The following is a 20,412-nucleotide window of genomic DNA, read 5'->3' as shown; positions in this document are numbered from 1 at the left end:
AGGACAATTTTTTCATAAGGTAATAAATGGCTCCAGGCAAAAGATCCTGAAGATAAGAATTAATTGCATCAATTTTAATTGTTATAACTCATAAAAACTATGCCAATACTTTAGCAGTAAAAAAAAAGTCGGCTGAAAGAAAGTAGGTGAAAATTCTTGTTGTCAAGTATATTAGGTAGCACAGAATTAAGTTACTTACCGGTAAGGCATAGCTAAATAAATGAATTGGCAGATTAAAAAGATGTAGATTTCTATTTTTCTTCGATACGTGTTCGAATTTAAGGGAAATTCGTTATAATGAAAGATTTGGGACTTTATTTCGAACGTTTCTCCTTTTTTGGTCATGGTAAAAAAATATGGAAGACTGCAAAAAAATCGAAGTTGGATTTTCAGCGTGCAACTATATTATAATGCCCGTATACGTCTGTCCGTCTGTCTGTCACGCAAAATGGTAGCTTAGCTGCGCAATAGCGAGAAGCACGCAATGCGGTATAAAAAGGAAGGGGCGAACCCGTGGATTTTCTACGGGCTAACGACTAGTAATATAGATAACTACTATATGCATACCTCGCGCATGCACTAGCCCTAAGCCCCTCATGGTTTATCTCAAAGGTCTCTGGGGACGAAAATGCGGATTATGAACTATTGTTATGAACATATCAACTTTGCCTGTCACAGACAAAATGCTTCTAGTACAAGCGCTTTTATCGCTGGGCATAGGAAATAACGCGGATAAGGGCGGTGAATAATACGTAATGCAAATAGCCTAACAAAAAATCCTTGTTTCCAGACCTTTTCTGGGAAAGCCAACAAAAGGACTCATTTTTTGACTTATACGCTGAAGTTTAAGGATGCCAGATACCCAGGTTCCTGGGCTCATTGTACGAAATTTATTTAGAGTATAGTTTAGGCACCCTCGCCCTAGGGTTTTTTGCATTTTTAAAATGAGAGAAGAAGGCAAAAAGCACTGGGGACGAGGGTGTAATTCAGGATCTGGTAACTATTTCGCTGCTTAATTTATTTTCTTAATCATTAAAAACGATAAGACTAAAACATAAGTGGTTTGTTGCTATAGTTACTTTAAAAATGGTGGAATATCTCTATGAATAGTTAAGCAATAAGCTATAACAACAACTTATTTTCAAAAGAAAACGACATAACGATTTACAACTTAATGCAAGAACTGTATACAGGAGTTATGTCTGCGCACATTTTAATCGGTGAAATGGAACAAAATTGTGATGGTGACTGATAGTAAATTCTTGACCAAATGTTATTTGAGCAGATTTTTTAACAGGAGTTTTTAAAAGGTAATGTAAAGTTATGACTTCATAATTTACGTTTTATTGTTTAAAAATACAACATTACAAGACATCGTAGTAAATTTCTAAATAGTAGCAGCAGATAAATTCTTCACTAGAATTTATATTTTGGCGGGAATTACTTGATGATTGATCCTGTCAAACTGACGATTTCTCTGTAAAACTTTTCAGATCTTTTGAAAAAGAAACTTAAAAGTAAATGATATTATAAGAGGGAAGTAAAAAATAATTTCATCGCTTAATAACATGCTAGCAAACACGCAAGTTTTCGTGCAATAAGATTACTCGAAGATTACCTGAGACAGGAAGTATTCGTAATGAGTCAATAGGGAAGCAGCCAGTTTACAGCAAATCGATTGAAACACAACTTCAAACTTATTGCTCTCTTCGGGTAAATTATTTTCTATGGTGGCTGGCTTTAATAACAAACGAATTAACAAATATCAAAATTGTACAATTGGTATTAGCAGATAACATTGTGAGAAATATTATAACCTTGTTAGCCAATTTTTGTTTACAGTGTAAAATTATAGAATGTATTAATAAATTATGTAATCCTTCTGTTTGTATACTATACATGCAATGGATGAAATCGTTGAAAAAATTTTGCTGAGTTGTTGTTTCGTTAGTATTTACGTATTTCTCATTCGTCGCCAGTTTTGTATGAAAATTGTCAACTATACTCGCAAGGTTCAGTTAAATTTAAAGACATGTTTTTACTTACCACACGAACACCATAATAATTTACCTTGTCTTTTAGATAAATATATAAAACATCAATATGACGAACAACGTAAGTTTTTTTGTTACTCTATACCTCCGCATATAAGACTGTTTGAAAAGTTTAAACAGGGTATAATATGATGAATACGTATAGCTTGTTCCTAAATGGGTAGAAAGTCGAGATATTTGCGAGTTCTTTGTCATTAGGTAAGATAAAATTCCCTTGTTTAGTCAACTAGTGTCTGTGAAGTTGTTCATAAAGTATATACCTTATCCTAAAGTAAATTTATAGGCACAGTCATTATCCTAGGGTAGATACACGTGGAAAGCAAGCTGTATCGTAGGGTAGATATGTGGGTACAACCTTTATCGTTAGGTGGATATGTGGTACATCCCACATGTCAGAGAAGAAGTGGGTGGATTGGTACCAGTAGTTTGTACTAATAGATGTAGGCAGAAACATTCACGGACGTGGACGCTAACCCTGTCGGTATGGTATTCGGAGCTTGGCAGTAGCATTGTTTTAATATTTTTTCGTAGACAAACGTGCGCGTAAGGACAATGGATGCGGAATTGGATTTTATTGTTGAACCGAACATAACTGGTAAAGAAATTTTTGATCAAGTTGTCAGAACAATTGGCTTGCAAGAATTCTGGTTTTTTGGTCTTCAATATACAGATGAAATGGGTTATGTAACTTGGTTAAATTTGAATAAACATGTAGCTGCTCTAGATGTCAAGAAAAATGGCCTTGTGCAGTTTAAATTCCGAGCTAAATTCTATCCCGAAAATGTCTCGGTGGAGTTAATCCAAGATGTCACGCAGAAACTGTTTTTTCTACAAGTTAAAGATAACATTTTGAATGACAGAATCTACTGTTCACCAGCCACATCCGTTCTTTTATCATCATATGCTGTCCAAGTCAAATATGGCGACTTCAAATCTGATGTACATAGGAAAGGATACTTATACAACGATCGCTTACTACCAGATCGAGTTCTTAAACAGCATCAGATGTCCAAAGAACAGTGGGAAGAAAGGATAATGTCTTGTTGGAGTCAGCATCGATATATGCACAGGTATGATTAGTGTAATCCTGTTTTATAAGAAGCAGTAAAATCTAACCTGAGGCTTGTTCTTATTTTTTGAGCATTATTCAGTGTTGATTGGTCCCAAATTCAATCTCATTTTGTTCTCACTTATGATTGACGTATTTGTTCCTAAAATTTTAGGTGTCTAATTTAAGCCTAATCATTCTTAGAGGTGATTCTCAAATAAGTGTTGAAAAAAACAAAAAATATATACTTTATTAAAAATTAAAAACACGTATACGTATTATATAATTTAGACCAAGTGTAGCTACAACCAAGGTTTATCGCATTCTACTTGTCATTTTTTTAAAATGTATGTCTCAAAAGATAACTTCTATGTAAATGTTATACGATGCTTAAAATATCTTCATCACCAACCATAGTTTTGCATATACTAAAGTTGCTTCACTTTTTCCTTATTTACACAGAAGTAAGTTTAAGACAAGTAATATATACAAAAATATATTTTTAGGGAGGAAGCAATGATGGAGTATTTAAAGATCGCACAGGATTTAGAAATGTATGGTGTTAATTATTTCGATATCAAAAACAAACGTGGGACAGATTTGTATCTCGGGGTCGATGCATTGGGCTTGAATATCTTTAAACGCGAAAATAAACTCTCTCCCAAAATTGTCATTTCTTGGACCGAGATCCAACATATATCTTTTAACGATAAGAAGTTTATCATCACACCATTCAATAAGAAAGAGCAGGTACGGATTACTTAGCCTTCCGCTATATGTCCACTTTGCTATTAATTCTGTAGATTAACGCTGTTTCAAGTTGTTGGAATGCACTTACTTCCTGCTATATCATGTAACTAGTATGCTTTTTTCACCGTTATTTTAGGAGTTTTTATTCTACGTTCCACGTTTACGAATTAATAAGCGTATTCTTACCTTGTGTATGGGTAACCTTGATTTGTACATGCGACGAAGAAAACCGGAAACTATCGAAATTCAACAAATGAGGAATCGAGCTTATGAAGAGAGACGGTCGAAATATCGAGAAAAACAGCGACTTAATAATGAACAAAAAGCACGCGCAACTGCCGAAAGAAAAAAACATGAATTGGGGCAGCAATTAAGAAGACTTGAAGAGGATGCACGTCTTGCGTATGAAGCATTAGATAAATCGAAAAGAGATACCGCAGAAGCAGAACAAAGGAGAAGAAGAGCGTTAAGAGAGGCTGAAGAGATGCATCGCTTAAAAGAGCAAGCTGTGGCAGTGCAAAAACGTCTCGAAGAAGAAGCTGCTAAAGAACGTATGGAGAAAGCTGAATTTGAAGCTCACGCTGCTACAGCCGCGACGAAGAGTGCACGGCGCGCTGCAGAAGCGGAGGAGAAACAGCGTGAAGCTGATCGCCTTTATAAAGAGCTGGCGGAGTCTCGACAAAGAGAACAGGAGCAAAATGAAAAACTTCACAACATGACATATGCGGATGAGCAAGACACAGAGAGAACTCGCCAAGCTGTGGATCTTAACTTTATAAACGTCGATCAGAGAGAGCTTAATTATACTTCACAGCAAGACAAGAATGAAAACTTGAAGCTCCAGTTGAATGTAAGGCACTGAATAAACATCTGAAACAGTAATAAAGGAGCTAATCACCCTTATTTTCAATATTTTTTTTATTTCTAGGAACTTAGCAGTCAGCTAAATTTAACTCGTGACAGGAGCAAGCTAACTCAAGAAGATTTGTTGCACGAAGGTAACTTAAAGGAAGGGCGTGACAAATATAGAACCTTACGACAAATTCGGTTGGGCAACACAAGACAACGCATCGACGAATTTGAATCATTTTAAATGTCACATTGAATTTAGAATTTTATTGAAGCAAACTTGATAATTCTATTAGCACGAACATTAAAACATATTCAAGATCCATTTTCTAAGTCAAAGTATTTTTTTTAACATTTTTTTATCAAAAAACAGGACGACATTATGTCAAGGCAGGACAGCTTGTAGAGTTTTAATAACATTTAATGTAAACGAGTGTCCTTTGTAATACAAAGTGGGCAGTTTGATTAAAAACACGACCACTACCCTATATCGCTCTACTCCTTCTTTTCGTATTCGTGAAGAGGTGAGAGACTCAAAACGAAATTCAAAACACTCTTTGTCAACTTATGTTTGAGCCTGTAGGAATAGAAAAATATGAACAGACACAAATTAAGTTATAATGATTAAAGGACGAGAACAGGGCCAATAGACGCAGTCAAACTCTCCATGATGAATACCCGTGTGGGACAAAAAAGTGCCCGCTATGAACAACCTAGTTAACACTGTCCTTTTTTACGACCTTCTGCTCATGGAGTACGTTTTTAACGCGTTTTTGGATCCTACAAAATCTATCGAGATTTACTTGTCAATAATGGAAACTTGAAATTTCGTCGGGTTAAAATTTAGTCAGGAAAAAATTAAGTCACTTTAAAAAATAAGTCAATTTTCTCCGACTAATTTTTCAAATAAGTCATTTTTTCCCGACTATTTTTTGATATTCCTGTAGATAACCTCACAAGGGAATTTGAATCAATTTTTTTATTTGTCTATGTATGTTTTTCGTACAAAAAATACTATGAGAATAAGTAAAATGTTGTTTCTTTTTGTTTCCATTATGTTTTTTATGTCCTCGATCCTTTTTGTAATCTTCCTTGAGAAAAAAAGTTTAGGATAAAAGAAAAAGGTCGGGGTAAATTCTTAGTCAGTTATAAAAAAATCGGGGAAAAGTACTGGTCGGGGAAAAATAATCAGGGGAAATTTTGGTCTGGGAAAAATTAAGTCACTTGGAAAAAAATTAGTCACTTTTCCCTGACTTTTTTGCCCTATAAGGTACTCTTTGATTGTGATTATTGACAAAAGTAAATAAGGAGTTCTAAATCAGTTAATTACTTCACTCACCTCAATCAATTTATAATTGAAAAAAAAATCAAAAATTAACAATCAGTGGAGTGCAATTCAACATTTAAGGCCGATTTCCATGCTGCGATTTTTACTAACCAGAAATGCCAACTTCGTTTCCCCCCAAGACTTGTTAAGATTTTTATAAGCCTAACAAGTAACCAGAAATGCCTGTTGTAAAAAACAGTTGTTGGTGCAAAATTTAAGGTTATTAAACTCCTTTTATTTCATATTGGGAAATTAAAAAAACTATGCCAGAACATATCACAAACAAAAAGCAAACTTGAGGAAGGCGGCTTTTTTCATGAACGCAAAACAAAAAGATTATATATAATATCCTTATTAAAGATTTCATTTTTATGTCGCCATTATTGTTTTTAAATCACTTCAGATGATTTCAACCACGTTTAAGGAGTTGCTTTTATTTCTTGCACTTGACATTCATAAGTTTACAAAATATTCTCTTCACTTTCTCTTTCTTTCTTCCCTCTTGCTCCATAGCTATAAGAAACTCTATGCTCTTTGCAAATGCCTAATGAGGTAACGCCTGCGCTTTTTGCGCTATAGCAGAAAAATCGCAGCATGAAATTTGGTCTTTATGTGACGTACTGAGTGTGGTTTCTATACGGAGTAATACTCCGTATAGCTGCTATACGGAGTTTGGTTTAGCTATACGAAGTCTGCCAACGAATGTTCTTAAAGTGAAATATTGCAATATATGACTGTTTAAAACTATTTCCTAAAAAAATAAAAAATAATCACCATAAAGAACAAGTTAAAAAGACAATACATTATTTTCCTACATCTTTATCTATTGTAAACATACGAAGTATAATCTAGCTATACGGAGTGTAGTTTCATTACAGCAAACGAATTATGGCATACAGATTTTTGAGATAATTAGAGTATATTATGCCGAATTTGGTATGCAGAGTATGCAGAATGTGCTATAAGGTCATCCTCGTCCCAGGGTCTTGTGGGCCGTTATTTCGTAGTGGCCAACAATCGCCGCTATCAGCTTTATCAACAAGGCAAAATGCCCTGGGAACGAGGTTGCTATAAGGTGTATGCCATACGGAGTATGCTACACGGACTATGCTATAAGGACTATACCATATGGAGTATTCTATATGGAGCATGCCATGCTTAGTATAAGAAGTGTGACATGCTTAATATACGAAGTTTGCTATATGAAGTGTGGCAGGCTTCATATACGAAGTATGCTATATGGAGTGTGACATGCTTAGTATACGGAGTGTGACAGTATTAGTATACAGAGTGTGACATGCTTAGTGCACGGAGTAGTGTGACATGCTTAGTATACGGAGTAGTGTGACATGCTTAGTAAACGAAGTATGAAATGCTTAATATACGAAATTTGCTATACGGAATGTGACAGGCTTAGTATACGGAGTGTGACATGCTGAGTATGCGGAGTGTGACATGTTTGGTAGGAGCAGAATTCGATGTATTGTTAATGAGTTAAGGTATACAATGGTTGATATGAATTACACAGTTTTAAAGTTGCGTAATAAAAAGTCATTGATTGTATGGTTAGTTTTATTGCATATAGAAACATACAAAACAAAGTTCTAAAGCTTAGAATAAATATATTGGAAGCCATAAAAACAAACTTCATACAACACGCAAATAGAGTTTACTATTTGCGTGTTGTATGAAGTCATCGAAAACATCGAACTCTGGAAATTTTTTTTCCAACTCAGTTATGTAATTTAAAATTACCTTCTGATTTGGGTTAACTGCAACACCACATACAACAAAACTTCGAGCGTTTTGCACCGCATGCTTTGATGTACATACAATTCGTAAAGTCTCCCCATTTTTCAAAATTTATCTTTTTTGGTTCAGACAGGAAATTTCCTTGGTGTTCAACATCGGGCCAAAAACTAGTGTGAACAACGAACCTGCCACGTAAAAAAACACCAATACTGTAGTAGTGACTGATGTAAAAAAGTGCTTTTGTTAAATAAAATAGGAGAGGCGAGGGTTGAAAAAAGAGAGGCGGGGGGGCTTTCCGGTGGCGCTTCTGATATATACTTTTTTTGCTTGCTGCTTACTGATATAATCTACTTGGGAATCATAACAATCTCGTCCCCAGGGGTTCTTTCTTTTTTAACATTAAGGCCCGGCCGTCAAGTAAGCACTAGTGTTTGCTTGTGTATTTGAAAATCCTTATATATCCTATGCTAAAACCTGTTAAATTTAACTATAAACTACTTATAAAGTAAACTGCTGATTTTTTAAGTTTTTGAGACTACTTTCTTTTTCCGGCGAAAATTTTCGAAGCAAAGGCGTATTTTCCTTTCTGTCCTTATTTGGCATTTTTTGAGGACTGGGCGCATTACCATTCAATTTTTTTCGAAAGTCCTGGTGACAAGGTTTTCATGCAGAAGAGTTACCGCGATCCAGAAAAAGAAACACACCACTGAGATTAGTGTTGGTTCAGGACTAGCTAGCTACCTTGTCACGTCATTTTTCAACAAGACTTTATACACCTTTTCACAGTTGAGTAAAAATAACATACCCTTATTTTATCCAACTCAAGTTATCTGTACAACTAGTTGCACCGTAATAATCATCTTAAAACCAATTTAGAAGACATAAATTCAATATTAAAACTGAAAACGACTTTTCCTTTTTACCAAAAGTACCCACACTGCTGTTGACTGGCAAACATGTTTGTTGTTGTTTTCTTCAGTTTCTGCATAGTAGCCTCTGCGCAGATTTTTCTCATAGCCGTGTCTTTTGTCTTTTGAAACCACTACTGTGTGAAAACGTGTATTATTTCTTTTTTCAGTCAGTTGGCTTTCTACATATACTAAATATGTAAGATGATTAGCCATACAAGACTCTGTTGTCAGACAAGGTAGGTTAAACAGAGCTAGCTAGCACTACCTACTAAAAGCTTGACCAAAAAGGTGAGAAAAGTCTCAACAAAAACACCTCACCCATTGCTCGCCTTCTGCATGCTTTCCCCATCACATAACCTTTATCTCTGTAATTTTACTGCATTTTCTCGAAAAAATGTACTCTTAGATTCTAATGCAGACTAAGGTAAAATAAAACATTAATTTTAGGCGCATACAACAAACAGAGAATAAGTGTGCGGGGAATAAAAAGTTGGATAAACATGGTAGTCTGAAATTAAAAAAAGAGTCAGTAACATGTTGTGCATCTTCATTGGATAAGAACTATAGGTATAGTATGAATTGTAGTATTTTAGTGTTTATGATTGTTTATTACCATTTTTAACTGCTTTATATTCTTTATTTCTTATCAACATTTAAAATTTATTTATAAATGTTATCCTGCGTGACTGACAGTTGAGTGTAATAGTCAATCATTTGAAGGGCAAAGAGATGTACAGTACCGCTTAAATGTAACTTTACATGTGCACGATATTTATCACCTTCATACGAACCTTTCGTAGCGTCAGAACTTTCGTTGTTATTGTTATATAACCTATTCTTAAATACATGAGCTATTTTTGCACGTTATAAACAATAGAGTTCATGTCTCACATGCGAACTTTAATTAGCTTGTCTAAACTTCGCATAACTCATTGTTGTATTTAATTGCTATAGCCATCAAAGAATCAACAGAAGAAAAAATATAAAATTTAACAAAGCTTTAAATTTTGTTTTTTATGAACTCATGAACGGCAACCTATTATCTTTTGTTTTTACATGCGATTTATTAAGGTACTTTGATAGAATCTCGTGTTTTGCATGCAATTTTATTGTTTTTACACGAACCTAAATATTGTTTTTTATTTAGCACATGAAACAATTGGAATGACTTTATATAAATGGTCGATGTATTTATTACATTTAGCTACCATTGCACTTTTCAAAAATTCTTTAATAGCATTGACTAACTCTTTTTTCATTGATGTTTTATTGCCTTAACAAATATATCGCTTTAATTTAGACCACATCTGTTCAATTGGGTTACTAGAATGGACATGTGCTTCGGATTGTTATCCTGTTATAATTGATGACCGTCAGGGTATAACTTTTTCACCGACGGTTTTAAAGTATTTTGAAGGATCTCTTCCACGAAAAATTAATGTTCTTAACTTGTTTAATTTTTTTAATAATAGCCAAATGTTCTTTATATATGTAGTTCTCTCATAATTAAAAAAAACGTTTATTTATTTATTTATTTATTCATTTATTTATTTATTTATTTACTTATTTATTTATTTATTTATTTATTTATTTATTTATTTATTTATTTATTACTTTACGCATTATCCCAGTAAAAATGAGAAGTTAAATTCTTCCTAGTCAAACGTGAACTTTATATGGATGTTTTACTTTTGGCTTCAGTTTTGGTACGTCACCTTTTTTTCGGAAACATCAAACAGCGTGTCATTGATGGACTCGTTAGTAAACATCACGTCATTAAAGTGATCTTCTTCAGCTAACCACTTCTTGCATTAAGGTAAACATGATTCACAATTTGCTGGGCACACAGCTTGACAATATTTCAGTCCAGCTGCAATTTTCTTGCTGTCAGAAAGGCAGGGTTGTAGCTTGTACAGCATAAGCATCATTAAAAAAGGGCATGTTCTTGCAAAAGAATCACTGAATGCTACCAAAGTGAAGTATATAAAAAATATGATGTTTAATTTTTATTCTGCTACTGAAGACAGGAAAAACAGTGTTTGATGCGATGCTAGAAACATCATAAATGAATACCTTAACAAAAAAAAAACACAATGTTTCTTTTTTTAACAAAGTTGTATACGTGCAAAAAAAAATTTTCTACACTGCTTGTATTATTCCTGACTTTATCTCTATACATCACACACTAAAAAAAAATAATAAAACTTGAGATTCACAAAAATGTTGTTTTATTCTTCGTTAAATACCCCCCCCCCCCCCCCCCCACCCCGTTAAATAATATTATATAGAGGCGAAAAATTTCTAAAAGCAAAAATCTCGAAATTAAATACCCCAAAAATGTAAAAATTTTAGGATCAAAAAATGAAATACCCAAAAAATTTTATACCTTCAAGGTAAATAACAAAATTAGAGAAATAATTATAGATAGGATGCAATTTGGTTTTGTTCCAGTGGCACTACTATATTTTTACTCAGACAGCTTCAGGAAAACCATTTAGGAAGTAGAAGGAATCTCTATTTTGCGAACTTTGACAAGTTTGAGGTGCGTATTACTTTAAACATTATCCGTAATTGCTAATGGCTGCAATCTTTAAAATTCCCAGTTCCCAGTTCCCAATATATTATGTCCAGGGTTGAGGTTTATGAGGCCTGTATAAGAAGTATTATGTTGTACAGTAGTGATGGGCAGTGAAGCAGGGAGATCTTACTGTTTAAATTGTTGATGTGTAACACCAGTTTGAAAGACTAAGAGTTTAGATGAGCAAGAAAAAGAAATTTTCCAAAAACAGTAGTTCTTCAATTTGCAAAAGTTGTTTGTGAAAAACAAAATTTGACATTTTTCCTTGTTTTTTTATTCTAAAGAACAAATTCTAGTAGATATACAATTCTTAAAAAGTTCACATGAATGGTCTATCTCAAAAAGAAAAAAAAAAAATGCTCTGAAATTTTTTTAATCGCATCGATTACTGAAAGGTTATGTGCACACAATATCGCTCATTCGAAAAAGCAAAAATTTCACGAATTTTCTAATTACGAAAGTTACACCTAAGGTTGTATTTTTTTGCTGATATCAGCTGAACTGTGTTAAAAAAAGACTAAATTTAGGAAAATTTTGTCTATTCGAAAACTAAACAAGAACTTAGATATATGTAATAAGCAAGAGTAATAATTACAAAATGAAACTTTAAACAAACAAGTATATTTTTAAACCTTTTTTGCTATGTCAACATTCTTTGGTATTAATAGTCTAGATGTTTAAAAATAAGCACACCATGTAATTCTGGTTGCTCAATCTTGTAGAATGTAAATTGTGCTATTGTGAACAAAAAGATTCAATAGGATTACAGATTTCACCCAGCTATTATTCTCTTTATGCTTAGTGTTGTAACTATCATACTTATTATATAATAGTATCTAATGATTATACAACATGGATAAAATTAAACGAGCGTTCGGTCAAAAAGAAGATGAGTCAAGTATTGTGACTGAGGTATGTTTAACCAAAAATTATGTCTGTAAAAGAATAAAAACTTTGTATAAATTTTGAACCTTAAAGGCTGGAGAAACACACCTCGTTTTACCAATATAAATTTTTTTATCGTGTTTTTTCACCTAGGATTTTCAGTGATAATAGCCATTTTTCTGAAACAAACTCGATGTTTTGTTTTTAAGCATCTCTGATTTTTTAGTATAACATTTCTTAAATTAGACTTCTTCACTCATCCAGATAAATGAAGCAACAACACTGAGCTGGGGAACAAGAATTCGATGTTTCATTGTTTGTTTTCTTGTTGGAATCTTCTGCTCAATACTTGTAAGTTACATAAATTTTGTCCTAAGTTGACAAATAATATTGCTATACAGAAATACTTTATTAAGAGAAATTTCTGTGAGAGAAATTTTAACGAATAAAAAAAGGACAAAATTTTGTGAAATTTTTTTTTTTTAACAATCTTTTAATACCAAAACAGACAAATTTTCTTTAAAGGAGAGATAACAAAAAACGACGATATCAAGAAAAAACAACACTAGGGTAATGTTTCTGCATTTTCACCTTTTTTATGTTCAAATTTTGTCATACAAGCATCTATTTTGTTAAAGCTTGTAACATTTATGTAACGAAAGGCAATATGGTTTGCATACATGTTGGTGATTCATGATGTCACAATAAGCTTTTGTAAGAAAAGTCTGAAGGCTCCTCAGAATTTAAAAAATATAATCTGATATCTAATAAAACCTTTACTTGAACATCTTTACATGGTTGCATAATTAGAGGCCCACCTTCTGTTTGAATAAATAAATAAAACAATGAAGGAGTTTTTTTTAATTAAAATTCGGCATTTTTTCTCCTACCCATGTAAAGTGCACTCCCGTTAGGTTGACCTTGGTAATTCAATTGGTTTCACGGCAGCAAGAACTTGCTGCCGTGAAACCAATTCTAAACGTGAAACCATCTATTCTAGTTGTCAGTTTCATGTTCGCAAACTTATGTTTTGCATCAGCAATTCATATTCCAATTTATTTGAAAAGAAATAGTTTTAAAAAGTAAAATCATGTACTCTGTTTTGCGATTTGTGTTCCCATATGTGACCAACAGTAAAAATGTAGCAAAAAAATTAGGGAAAAAATCTATGTCAACAAAAATTTGTCAACATAACATTTGACGACATTCACCTCAACAATTGGCTAGTGCTGATGTGAACTAGAAAAGGATGAGATGCATAGTATAGAGTGCTAACAGTACTGTCTGATTTTATTTTAGGGGACCATTATGTTATGGAGAAATGTAAAGTTATTTGCTGTTTTATACACCTTTGGAAATTTATGTGCACTTGCAAGGTAACTGGATTTTTTAAATGCTCTTGAAGTTGCTTACGTTTGATCTAACCTCTTGCGTACATGATACGCCTAAAGCCTTTTTAAAAATTTCTGTGATGATGTAGAATATTAAAAACTACACGACTCCATTATTTCTATGTATGACATTTAGTTTCATAAGTGCTGAAGTATTTTCTGCAACATTTATTTATACAGAAAAAAAATCTATATATTGTCTAATAAAAATTAAAAAAAAAATTTTTGCCATAAAGTATAAACTAATAATAAACTGCGATTTTTTTTTTCTTGTAATATAATTACCATTATCTTTATTTTAACATATCCTCAAAAGTATATTGCTCGAATGCACGAAAATATGTTCTAATATATCAATTCTGGAAAGTTACCCTCACAAATTATTGCATTTTGAAAGCCAGTGTTAGCTCTTTGTGATATATATACAGTAGAGTGAAAGATTTTTTTTTACTATATTCTAGCACTTGCTTCTTAATGGGACCTTTTAAACAACTAAAAAACATGTTCAAAGAAAAAAGATTGATTGCCACTATTGTAATGTTGGTTAGTATTTTTTAGAATTCATTTATTACAAACTTACAAGTCTTTTATATGATTTTCTTCTTCAGATAATATTTGTGTAATTTTTCAGTCTTAGGAAAAGCTCCTAAAATATTTTCATAATGAACCTCAAATTTTTTGCTAAAATCTCATCAAGTCCCAGTTAAAAAATGCGTCAAATTTGCAAAAAGTGAATTTTTGTTTTCTGCTTGTGATTGTGTTATGTCTACCGCAGTAACCTCCCGTATAATTTTATAAACTTGGTATATAGTATTTTTGTCGCATGACAATCAAAAAACATGCCTCTGTTGATGACTGACAAAAATAATTTTTGCTGAAATCAGCATTTTTTGGTAGAATTTCAGTTTTTTAAAAAAGTATGTTTTCGGTGATTTGGGCTTAAAAATAATCATTTTAACTATTTAATTAAAATCTATTAACTTTGCAATTGGATAAAAACGTGGAAAAAAATTTATACACCTTTTCAATTTATTTTGTGCATTTCATTTAAATTTTGGATCAAGATAAAAAAATTTTTGCAAAGTGTTTGTAGCAAGGGACGTAATGTGCTTAAACAAGAAATTTGTTTGCAATAACAGATTTGCGAATTAACGACATTCGAATTACCGAATGTGTGCCGGATATTTCAGTTACGTTACGCCGAGATAGTTTTGCGGAGAGAAAGTTTTCGCTTTTTTTTTGCCATTTTCACGAAAGTAAGTACCGACGTACGGATTCGCGAAAGTTTATCTCACGCTAAATAGCCTAAGAAGCCGATTCGCGAAAATTAGATTGAAGCAAAAACAATACAAGTATTATATCAGTCTAAATTAATATCATCGGTTTTTGATGTTTAGAATTAGGAAAAAAATGTTTGATGCAAACAAATCTCTGTTCTATTTGTCAAAATTCCAAAATATTTAGTAAAAAAATTTGCACAAAAATCGAAAATTGCCAAAAATTATCCCACTCGAAATTTACTTTTCAAGTTACACGCGAAAGATTATTTTATGCGAAATAGATTTAATCACTTATCGCGAAAGTAAATCTCTTAAAAATGTCCGCGAAACTTTTTCCTGTAAAGTATGTTCACCTAAACAGAAACTAAATTTTTTAACTTTGTAAAAAAAATTATTTTCGTAGTATTTGGTGACTGCGTTTGTGACATTCTTAAAATAATATTTTGATTCATCTACTATTATTTATGTGTTTTTTTACTTTGGTTGTTGTTGTTTTTAGTTATCTCTTGTTCTTACACTCTGTGCTGCATTTTGGGTAAGTTGTTGTACGCATGTTCTTGATAGCAACTCCCTATTGTATTTGAATTAAATTTGATTTGAGCTTAGTCTAAATTCTAGGAACCCTTTTTTCTCTGAGCAATTATGCACGGTCACAGTAAGTTCATTCGAGGAGATCGGTTTTTAGAGGGAGGTGCTGATTAAATATATTAAAAAGACGGTGAATTAACGGATTGCAGGGAAAAAAGTTTAAGTTTATTTAAGAAACCTTGTTAAGCCGCTTTTACACGATCAAATTTTATATGATATATGATCATATAAACCAACTGCTTGTCTCATCATATGCACTGGTGTTACACGATTATACATTGTGCATCAAATTTCATTTTCACTTCTTTTTCTTCATCAACATGAGCGACAAGGAACTTGCTGCGGCTGCTGTAATAACAGCAGTGTTAAAAAAAATTCAAGAAGTTAAAAAAAGAAAGTATTAAGCCGTGGCGAAGTAGGTGCTTACAACCGAAAAATAGAATTTGTACTATGAACTGATTTGGTTGTATTATTTAGGTTTTATATTGAATAATTCTTAATAGACACTCCCTCTGAGTACTATTTTGTCGAATGAGCCCCTCTATTCAAAGAAACCGATCATTAAATTTTATCCATGAAAACGTCTGCACTCATTCGAGGGGTACATACGGTTGTAATTACAATATCGATACTCTTTTTGGCGTCATTGATGAATTTTTTAGGACCAAACATTCGTGAAAGTTTACGCCCTAAGCTTTTTAATTCTTTAAACATTTTATTTATATTTAAAACAAAAAACAACAGCAATATTGCAGCACTAGGCAAGGAAATCTTTTTCTTCCCTGCGAAAGTTTATGCCGGGAAATTTGTAATCATTTTTTTATTCGTTAAGGTTTATAATCTGTACATTGAATTACTTCTTCTTACAAACTTTTTTGCCTTGCGAAAGTTTGTGGTGAAATCCTCGATAATGAAAATCATTCTTAACACTCATAATTAATCAAACTCCTTGTTTGCTTTTTTAGTGGAATAGTAAACCGTTGGCTTTGCTGTTTTGCGTGATTCAGTATCTTGCAATGACATGGTAAGATTTCATCAGTATACACGTTTTCTAAAAACATATAAAAATATGAAGACAAGCTTCAACCACGTTCAATTTTATTTTTAAAAATATATTTCGCAAATACATAGATCATTCTCAAAAAAAAAAGAGAACGTCAGGAAATTCGAAGTAACAATTTATAGATATTAGCGTCGAAAAATATTACGTAGGAGTCGTTGAGTTTTAAACTTAAACTATACGGAAAACGTGTAAAGAATTGTGTGCCTAAAGGTTATAAAGTGAAACCACCTCTTAACACGAAGCAACTGTGTATTTTCTACTGGCGAGAAAATCGTCAAAAAACTGTACTTTTAATTTCAGATTTTTTTGTTTCATACAGAAATCGAATATCTGTTGACCTTGGGTTTCAAAATTATAATTAGCATGTACTAGCTTTGTTTTTTGTTTTCGTTTAAAGCCTTATCGAATTACTTGCTTATCCCACGCCATTTTGAATTGTTGTGTTCCAATAAAAAAGTCCCTTTATTTCTTGTTGTTTTAGGTATTGTCTTTCATATATCCCGTTTGCAAGGTAACTCAAATAAATTTATAGTTTGTTGCGCTGAAATTGTCGAAACTGCTCTTGAAAAGGGTTAGCATAGTTGAAAAAAAAATCATTTCCAGTGACTTTTAGCAAAAAAATTATAGCCAAATTGCTCGAGGTGGGCTTGTTTTTCCCTGCCCACACGGTTAAACTTTAGCTGAAACACTCCTGTGTTATCTTCACAGTCAAATTAAAAAATTCCGAGAATCAAATGCTTGATTTTCTAGTTTCATATTGGTATATTGCCGTTATCTTAAGTCTCGTGTTGTTTGCGATTTAAAACGGATTAAGATTTTTATCTTTTTTAAACATATGTAGTCAAAGAAATTTTATAAAAAACATGTTTTTCACATGAGTCATGTGAAAGAGCTCTATGCTTTGTCACGATAAGGCATCAAACTGAATATTTAGACGTTTTATACCTATCTTGTTGGGAGACAAAATGTTTCTTTTTGATTGGAACAAAGTAGTAAAAAAAAAATCCTACTGAAATTGTTAAAACTAAAGGTCGCTCACATAACACAAAACACTACAACTAAGCAGTACAAATCTCACGTTTCTCGTTTGTGATGCTTTATATATTTTAAACGCTGCATTTTATTATTTTTTACAGAGACGCTGTGAAGAAATGCTTCGAATCTTGTCTTGGTTGAACTATATACTAAAATTTGATGAAGAATACGAACAGCCTGGAAAGGTTTCAGTGACGCTCTTCTACTGTACTTCAAAGTTTTACTCAGGACTTTTAAATATTATAAGAATATGTACGTATTTCATTTCAGTAATAAATCTGTTGATTCTTTTTGTATATCATTGTTGAAAACCACGTATTTTAAACACATACAGTAACTATCAACCGCCACACTAAAAGACGTTATAGTTAAGTTCAGAGATAACGAACCGTTATAAAGGTGACGGACAAACGTCACAAAATATTAACCTTAATTGGAAACTTTCTGGTCTAACAAGTTTTATGAGAAACAACTTTTAAGCAACTTTAGGTGTTAAAATTATCAAAAAAAATCAAAATAAAAGAAATGCTGGGCTAAACCTTATTTGTTTGTTAAAAAAAATGAATACATAATTTTAGAATAAACTATATAACAAAAAAATTCGTGCAAAGTTATATCCACGTGACACGTCATCGTTAAAATTCTGCATGTCATCTGGTAAGCGTCGTTACTTGACATACTTTAAAATTAGCTGGAGCACTTTCAACGCCATGCAGACTTTTTCTGCTGCATCAATTAAAAACATCAACCACCAAGCCGTCCTTTCGCTGATTACGCTTCTCTCTTCCAGCAATTTTACAATTTCTTTACAAATTTTTTTAAGGCCAAAAACTCCAAGTGTGATCTTTAAGTCCTCGTCTGTTAGGATAGATGATATGATTACTGCTAATGTCTCTTTAGTAAGCTTGCTATCCCAAATCTAAAAAAACGTTACTGTATTGTTTTGGGGGTGGAATGTGGATACTTCAAAACAAAACTCTCGAAAAAATAGCTAAGGTTGTTTAACACAAATATTTTACCTGTAATAAGATCTCGGATAATCGAGGCTGTTCCGTTTGCGCCATTTTGACTGTTTTTTTCACTTTAAAACATTAAACACATGAGCTATTCTCCTACTTTTGTTTATGATTGGCCACACGCACGATATCTAAAAAAAATGATTATGTTTAATACACCTTTCCCGAATTTCATAAATTATAATAATTATGACATGGAATATTAAATTTTGGATTTTATTTAGATTTAAAGATAATAATTATTTTGAAAACGAGGCTATTCCTAGGAAGCTAGGCTATATGAAGGGTTTGACCGTAACTTTCAGCTCTGAATTGAGGCACTTAACGAATAAAAATATTTGCGAAATTAGGTAATTTGTTCTACCTTTTGCTAAGTAACTTATTAGGATAAGAATCATTTTTAGTATCAACTTCTTTAATTGAGTTTGGCATAATTAGGAAATTCGGAAAAGGTCTATTAACGACGATGTGACCACGATGATACAGCATGAATCAACCTCGTTCCCAGGGGTTTTTGCCTGTCAAGTAAGCTCTAGCGGCCCTTAGGCAAAATAATACAACATAGTTTTTAAAACTCACAATTCAACCTCGGCTCTTTGTATCTTTTTTATAACGGAACGGCAAAGAAAGATAAAAAAGCCCTGGGATCGAGGTTGCTCACAATCTGCATTACTCTACACTTATAACCGTTGAAAATATAAGTAGTTGCAACAAAAAAATAAAAATGCAAAATGTCCATCAAAATCGAAGGCGCCTAACAACCGTTACGTAAAAAGCGAAATCTGCCATGCCAGAAGTACACCGGGTAAAAAAAGTATATCAGACATTCAAAGATCCAACTTATTTCCGTCAGGTTATTGCAAAATTTCCACACTGTACAGTTTGTACAACGTCATACCAAAATCAGCTATTCAGTCTATTGCATACAGTAACCCTTCTATTCCAAAGTTTACACAAAATATAAGAAATCAACAGCTATCAACTAATAAAATAGAAAAATAAAAAGTTGAATCATTTCGGTATATTGTATGTCTACCGAAATATTTCAATCCAAAATCTTAAAGAAACAGTTTCCCTAATAGAGCCAAACTCATAATCAAGAAAACCAATTATTTTGCTTTCATTTATCAAGAAAAACAGCGCAAACGTGTCCTGCATGATAACATGCAGTGTTTTCGAATTTAGGAATCGAATATATTTTAAAAGATTGTAACGTTAACAAATGTAAACATCGATTTAAGTTAGTTTACCTTTTTTTTGTTTAGAATAACGACAACAACAGTGAATTAGCACGCTCTGTAGTGTTGAAAACAGAAAATTACTTTTTACAGTTTATTTTCAACTCTTCTTTAGGATGTACACGCTGTTTTTATAAGAGTACCTTTTTCCATGAAATTAACGAGTCATGAAATTAACGCGGTTTTTCAAAATTTGCGTTAATTTAATGACTGTTAATTTCATGATTTGTTAATTAAAATACTGTTAATTTGGTGACTTTTTTATCTATATAATAATACGCCAGTTCCGTGTGTCTGTAACAGGCAAAGTGGATGTGTTGTTTTTGCTAAAGGAATACCCGCGGTAACATGTCATTTTTACTAAACTTTTATTTTTATTCTGTCTTTTGTGTGCTTTTTCAAATTGATTTAAAATTTTTGTTTTAAAAAAGTCACGGTTAATTTATTTTATTGTTCTCATAAAAACCTTTGTTTAATGATGTAAACTTTATTACACAAAAGTCACGGGTAATTAATTTGTTTTTTTCCCTTAACCCTATTCGGTCCGGGGGGGGGGGCGGATTCCGCCCCCCCTGACGGTTTTTTTTAGTAACTCCTGATTGCTTTCTTATATGGCTATGATACTTACTGAGTTTCAACATTTATCT

At 32.5% G+C, this 20,412-nt stretch overlaps 2 protein-coding genes and 1 long non-coding RNA gene across 5 annotated transcripts; all 3 read left to right on the top strand.

The window, feature by feature from the left end:
* Positions 1-1,096: 1,096 nt before the first annotated feature.
* On the top strand, positions 1,097-5,189 carry LOC130644525 (radixin-like). Of its 2 annotated transcripts, XM_057450170.1 has the most exons (6): positions 1,097-1,310; positions 2,083-2,115; positions 2,586-3,124; positions 3,609-3,852; positions 3,989-4,702; positions 4,781-5,189. In XM_057450170.1, the coding sequence occupies exons 2-6, from the start codon at positions 2,104-2,106 to the stop codon at positions 4,943-4,945; spliced, it is 1,674 nt and encodes a 557-aa protein (XP_057306153.1). In that variant the 5' UTR covers positions 1,097-1,310; positions 2,083-2,103; the 3' UTR covers positions 4,946-5,189. The 2 variants fall into 2 exon arrangements, with proteins under 2 accessions (XP_057306153.1, XP_057306152.1); XM_057450169.1 differs by lacking the exons at positions 1,097-1,310; positions 2,083-2,115 and adding an exon at positions 2,407-2,535.
* A 3,276-nt stretch (positions 5,190-8,465) lies between these two features.
* LOC130644524 (uncharacterized) lies at positions 8,466-9,985 on the top strand. Its single transcript, XR_008982610.1, has 3 exons — positions 8,466-8,565; positions 8,859-8,927; positions 9,139-9,985. It is a non-coding gene; the product is annotated as an uncharacterized LOC130644524 (long non-coding RNA).
* Positions 9,986-11,080: 1,095 nt separating this feature from the next.
* Positions 11,081-17,807, top strand: LOC130644523 (vesicle transport protein SFT2B-like). 2 transcript variants are annotated; one of them, XM_057450166.1, is made up of 9 exons: positions 11,081-11,233; positions 12,103-12,181; positions 12,401-12,505; positions 13,454-13,530; positions 14,007-14,088; positions 15,325-15,360; positions 16,379-16,437; positions 16,958-16,987; positions 17,613-17,807. In XM_057450166.1, exons 2-9 carry the CDS (start codon positions 12,122-12,124, stop codon positions 17,650-17,652), a joined length of 489 nt encoding a protein of 162 aa, XP_057306149.1. In that variant the 5' UTR covers positions 11,081-11,233; positions 12,103-12,121; the 3' UTR covers positions 17,653-17,807. The 2 variants fall into 2 exon arrangements, with proteins under 2 accessions (XP_057306149.1, XP_057306150.1); XM_057450167.1 differs by having other exon boundaries at positions 11,083-11,233; positions 12,419-12,505.
* Positions 17,808-20,412: the final 2,605 nt, after the last annotated feature.

The sequence above is a fragment of the Hydractinia symbiolongicarpus genome, chromosome 5 (genome assembly GCF_029227915.1).
Source record: "Hydractinia symbiolongicarpus strain clone_291-10 chromosome 5, HSymV2.1, whole genome shotgun sequence".
NCBI lineage: Eukaryota > Metazoa > Cnidaria > Hydrozoa > Anthoathecata > Hydractiniidae > Hydractinia > Hydractinia symbiolongicarpus.
This window is presented reverse-complemented; position numbering and strand designations above follow the sequence as displayed.

Excerpts from the sequence above, each read along its gene's own strand:
- LOC130644525 (XM_057450169.1), top strand. The coding sequence starts at position 2,428 with ATGTGGTACATCCCACATGTCAGAGAAGAAGTGGGTGGATTGGTACCA. Across the intron at positions 3,125-3,608 it reads CAGCATCGATATATGCACAG|GGAGGAAGCAATGATGGAGT; the intron begins GTATGATTAGTG and ends ATATATTTTTAG. Across the intron at positions 4,703-4,780 it reads ACTTGAAGCTCCAGTTGAAT|GAACTTAGCAGTCAGCTAAA; the intron begins GTAAGGCACTGA and ends TTTTATTTCTAG.
- LOC130644523 (XM_057450166.1), top strand. The coding sequence starts at position 12,122 with ATGGATAAAATTAAACGAGCGTTCGGTCAAAAAGAAGATGAGTCAAGT. Across the intron at positions 12,182-12,400 it reads AGTCAAGTATTGTGACTGAG|ACTTCTTCACTCATCCAGAT; the intron begins GTATGTTTAACC and ends TTCTTAAATTAG. Across the intron at positions 15,361-16,378 it reads CACTCTGTGCTGCATTTTGG|TGGAATAGTAAACCGTTGGC; the intron begins GTAAGTTGTTGT and ends TTGCTTTTTTAG.